This window comes from Salvia miltiorrhiza, chromosome 3 (assembly GCF_028751815.1).
Source record: "Salvia miltiorrhiza cultivar Shanhuang (shh) chromosome 3, IMPLAD_Smil_shh, whole genome shotgun sequence".
Lineage (NCBI taxonomy): Eukaryota > Viridiplantae > Streptophyta > Magnoliopsida > Lamiales > Lamiaceae > Salvia > Salvia miltiorrhiza.
This window is the reverse complement of record NC_080389.1, coordinates 63,855,754-63,870,013: the sequence shown is the minus strand read 5'-3', so window position 1 is coordinate 63,870,013 and position 14,260 is coordinate 63,855,754. Positions and strand designations below refer to the sequence as shown.

Here is a 14,260-nt window from a genome sequence, read left to right as displayed (position 1 = left end):
AAAGGTTGGTTATTTTAACCAGGGGGCTTAGCCCACTGGCCACCGGGTCCTCACTTAAGTGAAGTGACCCGGGTTCGATCCCTCTTGGGAGCGAATTGGAGATTGGAGATATAAGGTGGATTTGGTGAATGGAGAGATAAGGTGGTTCTTGGAGTGGATGGGGAACTAATTACTAACATCTAACATGACTTTGACCGATAAAAAAAAAAAGGTTGGTTATTTGTGAGAAATATTTTTTTTTTGTGAGAATACGATACTGAACGTATGAAATCACTGCATTCGCCGTGATAATTATATTTAAAAAATAAAATGAAATTTTAATTTCCCATGAGAGTGCATACCCCGTAAATTCTTTTGCACTTGAAATTGACTATAATTAGGTACTCCCTCCGTCCCATTAATCAAGTCTCCTTGCTTTTGGGCACGAGAATTTAGGAGAGCTAAAGTAGATGTAAAAATAGTATGGACCACATAATTAGTGTATTAGTTAATGTTATTTTGTTTCTTAATTAAATTAATTAATCATGCTACTAGGAATAGTGGACCAGCCGGCCGTCACCTTCTTCCCCAAATTCCACCGGAGCCGCCGCCGGAGCCACCACCATTTTCCCCCAAATCTGCAAAATCAAGCTCAGAAATCCACCGCGCCACCCAAAATCAAGCTCAGACCTCCACTGCACCAAATTTGCAACCAAAATCCCTAACCAAATCTGCAACCCAAATCTACAACCAAAATCCACCATCTTTGCTCTGCCGGCAAGGCCACCATTTTTTCCCAAATTTGCAACAGAGCTGGGAATTAACCTCCCTAATCTGCAACCCTACCACCTCTATACTACCGTCGTGCCGCCGCACCGCCTTCGAGGAAGAGAGTAGAGAGAGAGAGGTGGTGGAAGGCAGAGTACATACAGAGAGTCGCCTTTTGCAGAGGGCGGCGCCGCCGCTTGAAAAATGGGCGGCGGCTGGCTGCGCGGATGTGTCTGGGAGAGGGAGTCGGTGGAGGCGGAGGAGATCAGAGGGTTGAGGCGGTGGATGCAGAGGGTTGAGGCGGTGGAGAGATAGGAGGGCAGAGCCCTGGTCGCCGGAAAACGGACGGCGAGGCAGAGGCCTTGTCGCTGCAGTCATCGGGAGAAGAGGAACGGCGGTGGTGAGGCGTCCGAGAGAGAGAGAAGAGGCGAAGAGAGAGAGAGAGTGTCAGATTTGGGAAAGAGAGTGAGAGAGAGAGAGAGTGAGATTAAAGTTAGAAAAAGAGAGAGAATACCTAATTAATTGAACTAATTGTATTGTAATTTATGCCAAAAAAGGAAAGGAGACTTGAATATTGGGACGGCCCAAAAAAGAATAGGAGACTTGAATATTGGGACGGAGGGAGTAATATATTTGTCGGCATAATATTTTTTAAATAGATAAATCACGCTATTATTTTGAAGAATACAATAGAAACTAAACTCACAAATTTTTAATCTAGTGTGAAATTTATTTTATTTATAAACTGAATTTATCTGAAAAAAATCAAGGAAAGAATAACCAATATTTGGTGTAAATAAAAAGAAAATGAACACATTGGGCCTTAAAGAAAGTGGACCGCATAAGGTGAAATTATTTGGGCCTTAAATTTTTGTATGTTTATTCTGTCAAATACGTTAGGCTTGCTTCTGCTTCATTTATTTAATTTGAGCGTTATAAATATTTTGTTTACTTATATTTACATTTTTTAATATATTATATATATTGTTATGAACTGTATACTTTAAAAAAATAAATTAATTGGGACATATAACTCCATTTTTTTGCAATTTGTTAACAACTAGAGTTGATGTAGAAATCTATCTTCTCTTTATTTATTTTTTTTTATTTTTTTTTCTTTAAAGAGTTAATATTGAAATCCACATGGTTGAATATTCACCTATTTTTGGTGATAACTGAATTCATTCCTGTATGAAATCGAGGTAGTACAATCCTAACATACTTTATTTTATTTATTTATTTTAACGAGAAACTTTCATTTTAACAAATGAAAATTTGTCACACACAAATTTACGTGAGGGTTGTCAAAAAAGTCCAAAACCGACGGATCGACTCGAATAGACCGATAAAAATGGTGGATTAAGCTAAAAAAATTTAGCCCGAAAAAAAATTTAGCTTGAGTGGCCCGAACCGAAAATAGCCCGATAGGATTGACCCGATTAACCGAACACATTCTTAATAATTGATTTTTAAACTTTATTACTTTACTTTTTAATTCGATAATAACATTTTGATGCTTGTAAAATATATTTTGATTTTTTTCCAACGGTTAATAACAAACATCTATGATATAAAAGTCAAAGAAAGATAGTCATTTATCTTAAATCTACATGCAATTTTTATCAGAAATAAAATTAAAGTTAGATATTCTGTAAATTTATGTTAAAATAACATTAATTTTTGTATATAAAATAAAGCAAAATGTCTTGATTTAAAAAATACAACATATTTTTATTACAAAAATATGATTATCTATGCATAAAATAAACATATAAAAGAGAATAAAAAAAATAAACATATAAAAAAATTGTAAAACTTGCGGGCCCGAATGGGCTAGCTCGAAACCGAGTGGGTTAGAGTTAGGATCGAAAAATTTTAACTTGAAAAATAAGAAAACGACTAGCCCGAATCGAAAATAACCCGAAATCAATTGGGCTGGCCCGATTGATATCCCCGAGTGCTCATAAAAAGTCTGTGGAGTTATATGCAATTTTGCAAAACTACAGCACCCTCTTGCAAAATCTGAAAAACGAATATAATAGATCGCCAAGAGCCCTAAATCATAGCGGCGCAAATACTTTCTGCAAAACCCTAGATTTCGATTTCATTTGAGTTCAATCTCTCCACAGAAACAGTAACAATGTCAGTCGGAGAGCTCGCTTGCACCTACGCCGCTTTGATTCTTCACGACGATGGAATCCCCATCACGGTAACATTTTTTTTTATATATATTTAATTAATATGCATCTTCATTTTTACCTATGTTTGCTGTAACATTTTACCGGAATTTCATATGTTTGTATTGGTGTAGATGTTTTTGTAATTTAATTTTACACTGTTTTTAGGCGGAGAAAATCTCTACCCTGTTGAAGGCTGCAAATTTGTCGGTTGAATCGTACTGGCCTAGTCTTTTCGCTAAGCTTTGCGAGAAGAGGAATGTTGAGGATCTTATCGTGAACGTCGGCGCTGGTGGTGGCGGTGGCGCCGTCGCAGTCGCTGCTCCAGCCGGCGCTGCCGGTGGTGCCGCTGCCGCAGCTGCCCCTGCTGCAGAGGAGAAGAAAAAGGTATAATTTGATCTATTTCACGAACAAGTATTTCTATAGTTTATTTTAAGTTTTCTCAGATTGTAAAACACTAATTGGGAAGCTGACTTAAGGCATAGTCGTGAAAGTCATCAACTTTTTCATATAATACCGTCAATTTCAACTTCATTTATTTTACATTATATGTTACAGCTTATCTATATATGTATATTGAGAATACCTAATGTTATGGAAATAAACATTTTTTTAGAATTTTAGATTAAGAAAATCGAACATTTTTTGGAGCAGAAAAATATAACTACGGTTTCTTAGCTAAATACTTTAGAAATGGTTGGGATGTTCATTTGATTTTTTATGAAATTATTTAAGAGAAAATAGTAAAAAATTAGCTGTTTATTTTTCTGTTCTCTTTTAGATAACCACCACAATGTTCATATAAAGATATGCACTTTAGCTTTTGGTCATACCAAGCAAGAATAGATTTGGGTATTGTTACTATGAAATTCTAATATACAAGATGAGCTGGATTCTATTAGATTGTTTGTGGATTGAAGAACTTGGGCATTTGATGAAGTAGATTATAATTTGGATATGCTAATAGTTATGCAAGATATGCTGGATTCGATGAGATCGTGTGTGGATTGAAGAACTTTAGAATGCATTTGATATGAATTTCAATCATGACTTAGTTCTCAAATAAGCTGTGCAGATTAGAAGTAGATTATAATTTGGATATGCTAATAGTTATACAAGATATGCTGGCTTCGATGAGATCGTGTGTGGATTGAAGAAGTTGAGAATGCATTTGATATGAATTCCAATCATGACTTAGTTCTAAAATAAGCTGTGCATATTTGAAGGAGATTTTAATTTGGATATGCTAATTGTGCTAATTTAGATCTCATGAAGCTAATCAATCATGTGATTGTTAATCTTAATCCTTTCAGGAGGAGGAAAAGGAGGAAAGTGACGACGACATGGGCTTCGGCTTGTTTGATTAAGACGAGTTAGTTTGAATGTCCATTTTGTTCTACATTTGCATACTAGGAGATGTCGTCCCTAATTTGAACCTTTATTAGTAGTTTACATCTTTCTTTAATGCAGTGTTACAACTGATTTTGGAGTATTATGAAGGGTTGAGTTCATTTTTCTCTTTTACCAATGATTATTACTATTGAGGTTATTATTATTATTATTTGAGCACATAAAGATTTTTATTGTTAACTTGGGTTTCTGATACATGTTTGGTAAAGCTCTACTAGTTTGAAGCTTAGTCTTTCAATTTTCATTTGTGGTTAAGTTCTTTTTATGTGTGGGGATATGTTGGATTAATGTTCCAAACAAAGTTGAAGTTGTGTTAAACCGTGGTTAAGTTCCTTTTGAGTCGTGTTTGGCTAAGCTTATTTTAAAATGCTTATAAGCTCTAAGTGCTCGAAAAATGTTTTTAAGGTTTTGTAAGTTGTTAAAGTGTGGATAATTGAGCATAATTTAGAAAGTAAATAGTGAGTTAGAGGGGGAAAGTTTATAGAGATGAAAGAGGGTGTTTGGCTAAGTTTATTTTAAAAGGCTTATAAGATATAGTTTCATAAGAACTTATAAGTTGTTAAAGTGTTTGGCTAACTGAGCTTATAAGCTAGAGAGATAATTTTTAATTAAAGAGAATAATTTTTAGAGATAGAAAATAAAAGAAACATGAAATTAAAATGATACATAATTAAAACTCTATCTGAATTAAAAATTTTACAATATTTTATCATGTGGAGGTTGGAATTTTATTAGCATTATCTCATTTTCTTTTTTGTTATAGTTAGTTCATATAAAAGATGTCACACAATCAAATTTCAGCGTTTACGCAGGATTAATTAAATATATTTGAACAAAATTAACTTGGAGTTATATTCACAAGCAATTAACTTTTTTTTTTTTTTTTAATAAAAGGTTATAGTGAGTAAAATTTAATTTTTTAATTAAATGGGTTACACATATGGGTTGTGTGGTCCACAACGTAGTGGTCCAAGACCAAAACTGATAGATGGATTGGGAAATATTTGGCATCTTCTATTTGGGTCATCTCAATTTCCTATCGTTTAAATCGAGACTTTTATTTTTATAAGGTTAGGAAAATAAGTAAAATATTATAAATTGGCGATTAAATTAATCTCGGGCCCACACGCGCAAGAAAAAATTACAAAAATATTTGTTAGTTTTATTGATAGTTTTTGCTTACAAAGCAAATAATGTGGAGCGTCTCGTGGAGAAAAATCGGAGCCAAGCCGAAGACGGTCCCCACCTAATCGAGCTTAATCGAACTTTCTCTATCTGTATCCCTTGTAGGTGCAGGATCTGTTGTATCTTTAACTATAGACATTATCACATATCAAAACTTCAAAAGGCTATTTAACATTCAATCTAACACGATTGAGAAATTATCAACTTTATTTGAAGAAAATGTATGAATCGATTCTTTGGAACATGAAATGTTGTAACGTTATATATATGCAGAGAATCATAGCCGGGGAGTCGGACGCGCAACCTCGTTTTTACGCAGATGCGTCGACACAAAACGCAACACGACGTCATTGAGCCGAGCTTGATGCTCGGTGAACTCATGATCAGCTCCTTCGACTATACATAGATCGTGATTTCGTATGTTCTTGGCGAATTCCGTCGCATCGTCCACCAGAACCATCTCGTCTAACGTGCCGTGAACCGTTAGTACGCTGTGAACGTCGCGTAAAAATCGCAAATTCAGATAAACGTCGTGTCATTTCCGACAATGATTTAACCCTAAAAGAAAAAATAACAAGTTGATGACTTCCGAACCTGCAGTTCGAAGGGATGGATCGACACGCAGCACGAGGGTCCGTCTCCAGACGGTCCTTCAAGCTCGCCTCCGTCACCTGATACTCAATTTTCCCTACAACACGCCCATAAATACACGAACCTAGCCCAACACGTGAAACAACATACGACAGGAAATGATTCAAACACACATTACTACCTCTTCTATTTCTAACGTCGATGAATCCGTATTGCTTGATCTTCTCTCGGAAGTCTTTCCCCAGGCGGCCCTCGATCCCCCGCCTCAGATCAAAGCGGCCCGCTATGTTGATAACTGTTTGAACGTCGTTGTACTTTGAGGCGTACAAGAGAACGACATTCCCTCCTACATCAAAGGCAGTTTTAGATGTGTTAGAAAACCTCGTTCATCGATAATCAAGACAATCAAGATTACGTTTCGTGGAATCCTAGAGCTCGATTATAAGAGGCTACAACGTAAGATCCAAGATCGTACAAGCCACTGCAGCTACGGAGGCAACAACATGCCACGCAACGCAAGAAAATCGCGTACCTTTACTATGGCCAACAACGGCCACTATGCAACGTTGGTTAGCCTTGAAGTGCTCAACTACAGCACGTAGATCTTCAGCCTCTCTACGGTAATTGCCATATTGGAACGAACCTTCGCTTTCCCTAAATGGCGTAGAGATAAATGTGAACACGACACGACACGACACGACACGAAAGAGGTTAAGCCCTAAGCCATAGTTTTCGAGCATTTACTTACCCGTTGCCAGCAAAATCAAAGCGAAAGGCGCTGATTCCCTCCCTCTCGAAGGCGAGAGCAATGTTCGACATGGGAATACGATCCTGCAATTGGTAGAGAGAAACAAAACCAAACTAGAAATAAGGCAACTGGAAAAAAGTTTTATGTTCTAATATGATCCGAGAATCGATTGGAAGATCATGCACCTTTGTGGACCGGAATCCATGGCATACAACTACGAGCTCACTCGACCCCGTCTCGTGCAGTATCCCGACTAGCTTCTCGCCATGGCTGTTCTCTATATACACTCTCTTGTTCTCCACTGCTAATAACAGATGATATGAGAGAGAGAGAGAGAGAGAGAGAGAGAGAGCAGCATAATAAGTACTTGAAATAACAAAGCTCAAGAATAACAACTAATCAGAGCTCCCAATGGTAGAGAAATCTCTCTCTCTCTCTCACACACACAGCCATAATAAGTACTTGAAATAACAATACTCAAGAATAACAACCAATCAAAACTCCCAATGGTAGAGAAATCTCTCTCTCACACACACACACAGTGCAATAACAAGTATGGGAAGTAACAATACTCAATAATAACAATTAATCAAAGAATTTCCCGTGGTAGGGAATCTCTCTCTCTCTCACACACACACAGAGCAATAACAAGAATTGGAAATAACAATGTAGCACCCTAATCTAATTAAAGTGTTAAATATGAATTTAAATAGCCTTTGATGGCAAGAATAATCATAAAACAAAAAACTTAATTTATTTGAAAACCATTTCTTTTAAACATAAATATTTGGAATAAACTTGAATTTAAAAGAAGACAAGCCAAGATAGAAAGATAATATGATAATATCAAATTTGATAAGTCAAACATAATCTCAAGAGTAGTTTGAGACTCAAAAACTATACTAAGCAAAAGGTTAGATGCAACTACAACATCATATTTTTCAAAAGTGATTCGACGTACCCATTCGATCCTCCACGCGTCTCCAACGTCAATTACCTGAAAATATTAAATATGGATGAACATACAGAGTATACTCGGTGTGGGAACATGCAATAATTGTCCAAATTAATAAAATGGTAACACATACGTTCTGCCCTGTAATATTCATAACTGAATTTCGCACGATGGCATACGGCCCCTGGCGAATAGGTTGTAACCTTACCTGTAACATATAATCAATGTAATCGCATTGTGGCATACCAAGGACTGTGACTTCCTAGACCTATTAAGCGGGCCCTAACGATTTAATTTAATTCACATATGGTAAACACATAATATTTAAATGGACAACAATTAACCACGTTTATGTATTTAAATAAATCTCACACCTGAAACTTGAACTTGAAAATTAACTATGATAATTTAAAGTCCACGTCCTAGTCGCACGTCAGATCAATTCAAGTAATAAAACATTGAACTTTATAAAATAATTTAATGAATAAGACCATTTAAAAATCATAAAATATACTCCCTCCGTCCCACTTCAATTGACACTTTTACTTTGGGCACGGAGATTAAGAATAAAGGGTTGAGTGTGTAAAGTGGGTGGGGGCCATTTGTTTAATGTGTGTACAGAAGGTAGGGACCACATGCTATTTTTGGAAAGTGCCAATTGAAGTGGGACAAACAAAAAAGGCAAGTGTGCCAATTGAAGTGGGACGGAGGGAGTATTTTCTTATAAAAATATTGGCTAAATATCTTCCTTAAAATCAAATTTAGCCCATAAGAAAATTGTTGCTACTATGATTTATTCAAGCCCATAAGGAATTGAAAATGAAACCCAAACTATTTAGTAAAATTGAAGCCCACTCCCATAGCCCATTAGCTAAACCTAATATACCTCCTCTCTCGTCCCCCTCTGCCTCCCTTCTCCGGCGCCACCCGACGGCGGCGCCGTCGCCGGAGGCCGGCGGCTCTCCCCACCTAAATTTCATCTCAAATCCTGTTTCTGTCACTCTAAATTTCTAGTTTCTTTTCTGTAAATTAATGAAAAATATTATTCTCTTTGATTGTTGCTGTTGGGTATTTGATTTTAAGATCTGAGATGCCTATCTATATTCTGTTGTATAGCACAAGACTAATTAAGAAGAAAAAAAAATAGGGATTGTTGCATATGAAAATAAAACTATACTTATAAGTTTACAGAAATTATTACCTGCAGTGAGAGATGGCAGAAGAAGTCAGCTGTAGATGCTTTGTTCTTCAAGCACACGAAAAATATGTGGCTGACAAGAAAATAGAGAAATTAAAAATAAAATAAAAAGGTTAAGAAAAGAAGAATAAATGCTGATAAATGATAATCTACCAACATGTGATGGGCTCATATTATATTTTTAGCCCAATAATAAAAATTAATCAAGGCTTAACAAAAATAAATTTTATCCATGGTCTTTTGGAGAAAATAAATTTATAGCTCTAAAAATATAATCTGAAGTCATTCATCTGACTAGGGGCGCAGCTAGACAATTCATAATTTTATTATATAAAATATTTTCAATGACTTTATAATTTAAAATTTTAGATGCTTTATAATAATTGAAACTCAAAAACTAAAACTATCCCAATAGTAGAGAAATCACACATTCTTTTCGAATTATAAATTTTGTATTTTTGTGATTTCTTTTCCCCTGATAATGCTATATATTTCAATAAATTTCAAAGTAGGAAGAAGGACCGGTACGAATATGAAATACGAATATGATACGAGATGAGAATGAAAATACGTCAATATCCCAAAAATCACAATACGAATACGTTAAAAATATGTTTTAATTTTTATTATTAATTTTTGTATAAATATTATTATTATATATTATAGAATCTCATTCATAATCAAATAGAGCAAATAACTACTTAATTCTTAAAACTTAGAAGTCCACGAATCCAAATTAAACATAAATTGGTGGTGATGTAAGATATGCCGATGAACTATTGGTGGCCATTATAAAGCCTATACGCATTGCCCAAGTAAAAAATAAATATTAAGACAAGCTTTAAGTCACAAATAAATATACATGAACTTTGAAAAAAGTTGGCAATTTTCACATGAACTTTCAATTAAGCCAAAAAATACATAATTTATATTTTTGTTGCAATTTTCATCTAAGTTTGACTTTTGGCGAAATTAAAGCTTAGTTGACCTTCGAAAATTCACCTGATGCCGGTCCAACTTATGATGATAATGAATATTTAGAAGTTCGGAGGTCTAACAAGACAAAAATTAATATACTTGACTTAAAGTGATAAAGTAGGATAGATGATGTAATTAAGTGTGAACTAATTATTACCTTATTTGGAAATGTGTCAAAACTCGTGGGTCGATCCAAAAATGAATACATGTCAAGATTCGTGAGGACGGATGGAGTACATATATATTCATAATTTCACTCGACGCGATTTACTCTTTATTAAATTAGGGTTATAGTGAGTAAAATGAGATCTATGACTACTTATTATTTATTTTATTTTAAATTAAATGGGTTATTCATATGGGTTGTGGTCCATGATGTAGTGGTCCAAGCCCAAAACTGATAGATGGATTGGGAAATATTTGGCATCTTCGATTTGGGTCATCTCAATTTCGAAACTTGTATTTTTATAAGGTGAGGAAAATTTTGCACCTAGTAAAATGTATTAGTACTAAATATATTTTAAATAATCGATAATGTCTTATTTTCAGCCTTCAACAGGAGTTAACAAAGCGTGAGGACCACGACATTTCCCATAAAGTTATACATTTTGTAATAAAAATGTGACTGATTCTTTGTATATATAGAAATATAACTTAAGCTTTTGAGCAAATGAATTGTCAAAGAACCAAAAAATCTGATGACCAATGTTTGTAAATAATTAATACTAGCATTTGCATCCCGTGTGATGCATAAAAAATATTTTTATAGTTTTATATTTACATAAATTATCATATTTATAAATATAATAAAAAAACTTTAACTTTAACTAAATATATTTGATATGAATATTGAAAAAATAAAGAAGAATGCACAATAATAAAAATTGATATTATCGAAAGGCAAAAAAAAACGTTAAAAATGAAAATAAAAATAAAATTAAAAATAGGTTTATTCAAGAAAAAGACTAGAGATATGATAGAATGTTTTAAATTTTAAGCTTTAAATAAATATAACTTTTAAATTTTAAATCAAATATTTACATAAAAATATATTAAATTAAAGATTTTATCGTGATCTTTAACTTGATATGTGCATTACATATTTTATAATTAGTCGAATTTAATTTTAGACATAAAAAAATAAAAATAAGAAGATAAATAAAAAAGGAAATAAAAAATATAGTTTATAAATAATTCTTTAATTTTATTAACTACAAAATTACCACTCAATTTTGAAATCAGTTTGAAATTAATTTCAAATTCAAATCTTGGTTTTTTAATATAGTATAGATTTCCAATGAAGCTTGGGTAGAAAGATGTTTCCAAGTCACAACCATTAAAATTATGAAATTACTCAATTTCATGAATTCAAAATTCGGAAAAATATAGTTTGATGTTAGATCAGCCTTGGCTAATTTTCATCGTAAAAATGTAATTTTTTGTTTTTGAGGAACGTAAAAATGCTTATCATTGCATATAAGAACAATTTATATCATTTGAATGAGGTTTATCGATTTAGGTTATGAAAGATAGCTAGGTTAGTATATAATTCATGTTTTAAAAGATTGAGACTACATATGTATTTATAAACTTGTCCTATTTTTTCAATTATTTTATGGGCACAATGAGAGGTTTTCTACTTAGGAACTTGATGAGTTTCAATAATAAAATGTTAGAAAACAATATTGAAAAATAATGGAAAACGAAAACAGATCAGACTCCATAATTCAATTATAAAAAATAAGAGTATATATTAAAATAAGTGAAACATTATAAATTGGTGATTAAATTAATCTCGGGCCCACACGCGCAAGAAAAAATTGGAAAATGCAACGTAAAATAAAATAATATGGCGTGGATTGCTGAAAGTAAAATGACAAATGAAAACTTATAAATTATAATTTATTTAATCCTAAGAGAATATATCCATATTTTGTAAGTCATTGAGAACATGATTCAAAAGAGACAACATCACTCCATAGCAAGTCACGTTCTTTTGTTTGCTACTTAAATTGGCATTTTCATCAAACCCACTCCCCATAATTTTTATTACTTTAATTTAATTAAATATGTCTGCCCCTAAATACCTAAATATCAAACGTCGAAAGTGATATATAGTTTATTATTGTTGCGAATTTAAATGAAGTTATCAAATTTACATACTAGTGAAAGTTTGTTTTGTTCCTTTCTAGCTCGTTTAACTTTAAAGGAAGAAATAAAATTAATGAATTAAACTCTGATTTTTATGCAATTTGTAAATTTGATAATTGTAGTTATAATCTATGAGATATACAGAAAAAAACAAACAAACAAACAAACATATTAACATGAACTGCATGTACGCCCATAAATATACGGTTAAATATTTAAAAATTTTGATTTTTTTTTGTTCAAATTTAGAAAGGATGTAGTTAGTATTATTATTTTCTATGTATTGTAGTTTTTTTTTGTAATTTGTTAATGTTTTTTTTATTATTATTTTTTGTAATTTTTATACTCAAATAAATAATAAAAATATATTAAAATTAACTATTTTTTTTTATTTTGAACCAACATATTGAAATAAATTAATTTTTAAAAGTATTTAACTAATTTTTATTCATACATATTTTGTTCAAATAATATTAATTATATTTAAATTGAGTACGTGATATCATTTTCAATCATCCATGACAAAAATATATGGTGAATACATTACCAGAATTCGAATTTCATTATTTTATTTAATGCAATTATCTTCGCAACGAATATATACTATAGTTATATGTTCAGTACAATATTCACAAAAAATCAACCCATGCATTTGCACAAGTGTGCAAAGATAGATATTGCCACAAATATCTCCAAGTGATCACATGCCTCTAAGCTCCAAATAAAATATTTACCTTGGAGCCAAAAAAAAAAAAAAGGAATATTGCGTCCAAAATTATATGTCCTTATTCACTCCTCATGATGAAAAGAGGAAAATAAATAAATTTAACTTCCATACATACATATATTAATATATTTCCAAATAATGAACGCTTTTATATACTCCCTCCGTCCCACGAAGCATGACCTAGTTTTCTTTTTGATTTGTCCCACGAAGCTTGACATGTTTCTAAAAATAGCAAAAAATTTACCCTTTATTCATATGTTCATTTTTTCACGTACCACACTTAACACACAAAACATCAATTTCTTAATTCCCGTGCCGAAAAGAACTAGGTCATGCTTCGTGGGGACGGAGGGAGTATTTAGTATAATAATGACACTGCACTAACTCTCAATCATTAGCTCCATAAACACAAAATAGTAGGAAAAATAAAGCTTTAAATAGGGAATCATAATTTTAGGAGAATTGTTTTACCAAAACAAGAATTTGATAACATCCTGAGATGAAAGTTACCTGACGGGCTCACTTAAATAGGAATTTGCAGTACATGTCTTGGTGTGTGCGTGAAGAATGATGACTTCTACTCATATGTGTAGGGTTATGAGATTATTCAAATTTTAATTAAGTTCTAAAAATAAATTTTTGGAGTGTATGAACTTTTTGAAAAACAAGCTTTTTTATCCTAATTTATTTTTTCATATAATACTCCCTCCGTCCCAGTAGAATAGTCACGTTTCTTTTCGGCACAAAGATTAATTAAGAAACTTGTTTTTTGAGTGTAAAAGTGTGTGGGGCTACATTGTTTGTAGTTAAAATCATTACCAAAAATAGAAACATGATTATTCTAATGGGACGTCCCGAAAATGAAAACAGGACTATTAGAGTGGGATGGAGGGAGTATCTTTTTGCGATTTTGGGTCGTTCACAAAAGTTAGTATCCATACGTCTCACTATTGTTGTTCTAAAATTTTAGGCACATAGATTAAGTATAATTATATGTAAAGTGGTTTAAAATGGTTGGACCAACATATTTTGAAGGGTTAATTATTAGTACTTTTTATAGAAATAGAACGATAATAATGGGATAACCCAAAATGGTAATTAGTGTGACGAGGAGAGTAGAGAGTAGTTCTTTTCTATTTTTGGATACTTTCTATCGTATATTCTCTCATCGCAATACAATTACTGTTTATCATTATAAATCCTACTTTATCATTTTTCTACTCACAATTTACTTAACTATTTTTATTAAAACTTGTGCCGCCCCTTTCTAGCATTATTTTTTGTGGTTGAAGCATGTATGTATGTAACGATCATTTTACAAATATTATTCAACTATTATTTTTCATCATATAACCTTTCAAATTCATCCATTTCTCTATCTAACAAATATTTT

At 32.7% G+C, this 14,260-nt stretch overlaps 2 protein-coding genes across 5 annotated transcripts; one reads left to right on the top strand and one right to left on the bottom strand.

Moving 5' to 3' along the window:
- Positions 1 to 2,741: 2,741 nt before the first annotated feature.
- LOC131015475 (60S acidic ribosomal protein P1-like) lies at positions 2,742 to 4,448 on the top strand. The gene is made up of 3 exons (XM_057943899.1): positions 2,742 to 2,956; positions 3,093 to 3,311; positions 4,238 to 4,448. The coding sequence occupies exons 1-3, from the start codon at positions 2,888 to 2,890 to the stop codon at positions 4,289 to 4,291; spliced, it is 342 nt and encodes a 113-aa protein (XP_057799882.1). The 5' UTR covers positions 2,742 to 2,887; the 3' UTR covers positions 4,292 to 4,448.
- A 1,260-nt stretch (positions 4,449 to 5,708) lies between these two features.
- LOC131015428 (uncharacterized) lies at positions 5,709 to 9,357 on the bottom strand. Of its 4 annotated transcripts, XM_057943827.1 has the most exons (9): positions 9,015 to 9,354; positions 7,947 to 8,021; positions 7,820 to 7,855; positions 7,044 to 7,159; positions 6,859 to 6,941; positions 6,643 to 6,764; positions 6,292 to 6,456; positions 6,114 to 6,207; positions 5,709 to 6,010 (listed from the first exon to the last, which is right to left on the bottom strand). In XM_057943827.1, the coding sequence occupies exons 3-9, from the start codon at positions 7,821 to 7,823 to the stop codon at positions 5,797 to 5,799; spliced, it is 798 nt and encodes a 265-aa protein (XP_057799810.1). In that variant the 5' UTR covers positions 7,824 to 7,855; positions 7,947 to 8,021; positions 9,015 to 9,354; the 3' UTR covers positions 5,709 to 5,796. The 4 variants fall into 4 exon arrangements, with proteins under 4 accessions (XP_057799810.1, XP_057799809.1, XP_057799807.1 ...); XM_057943826.1 differs by lacking the exon at positions 7,947 to 8,021 and having other exon boundaries at positions 9,015 to 9,357; XM_057943824.1 differs by having other exon boundaries at positions 6,114 to 6,456; positions 9,015 to 9,330.
- Between the last annotated feature and the right edge of the window lie 4,903 nt (positions 9,358 to 14,260).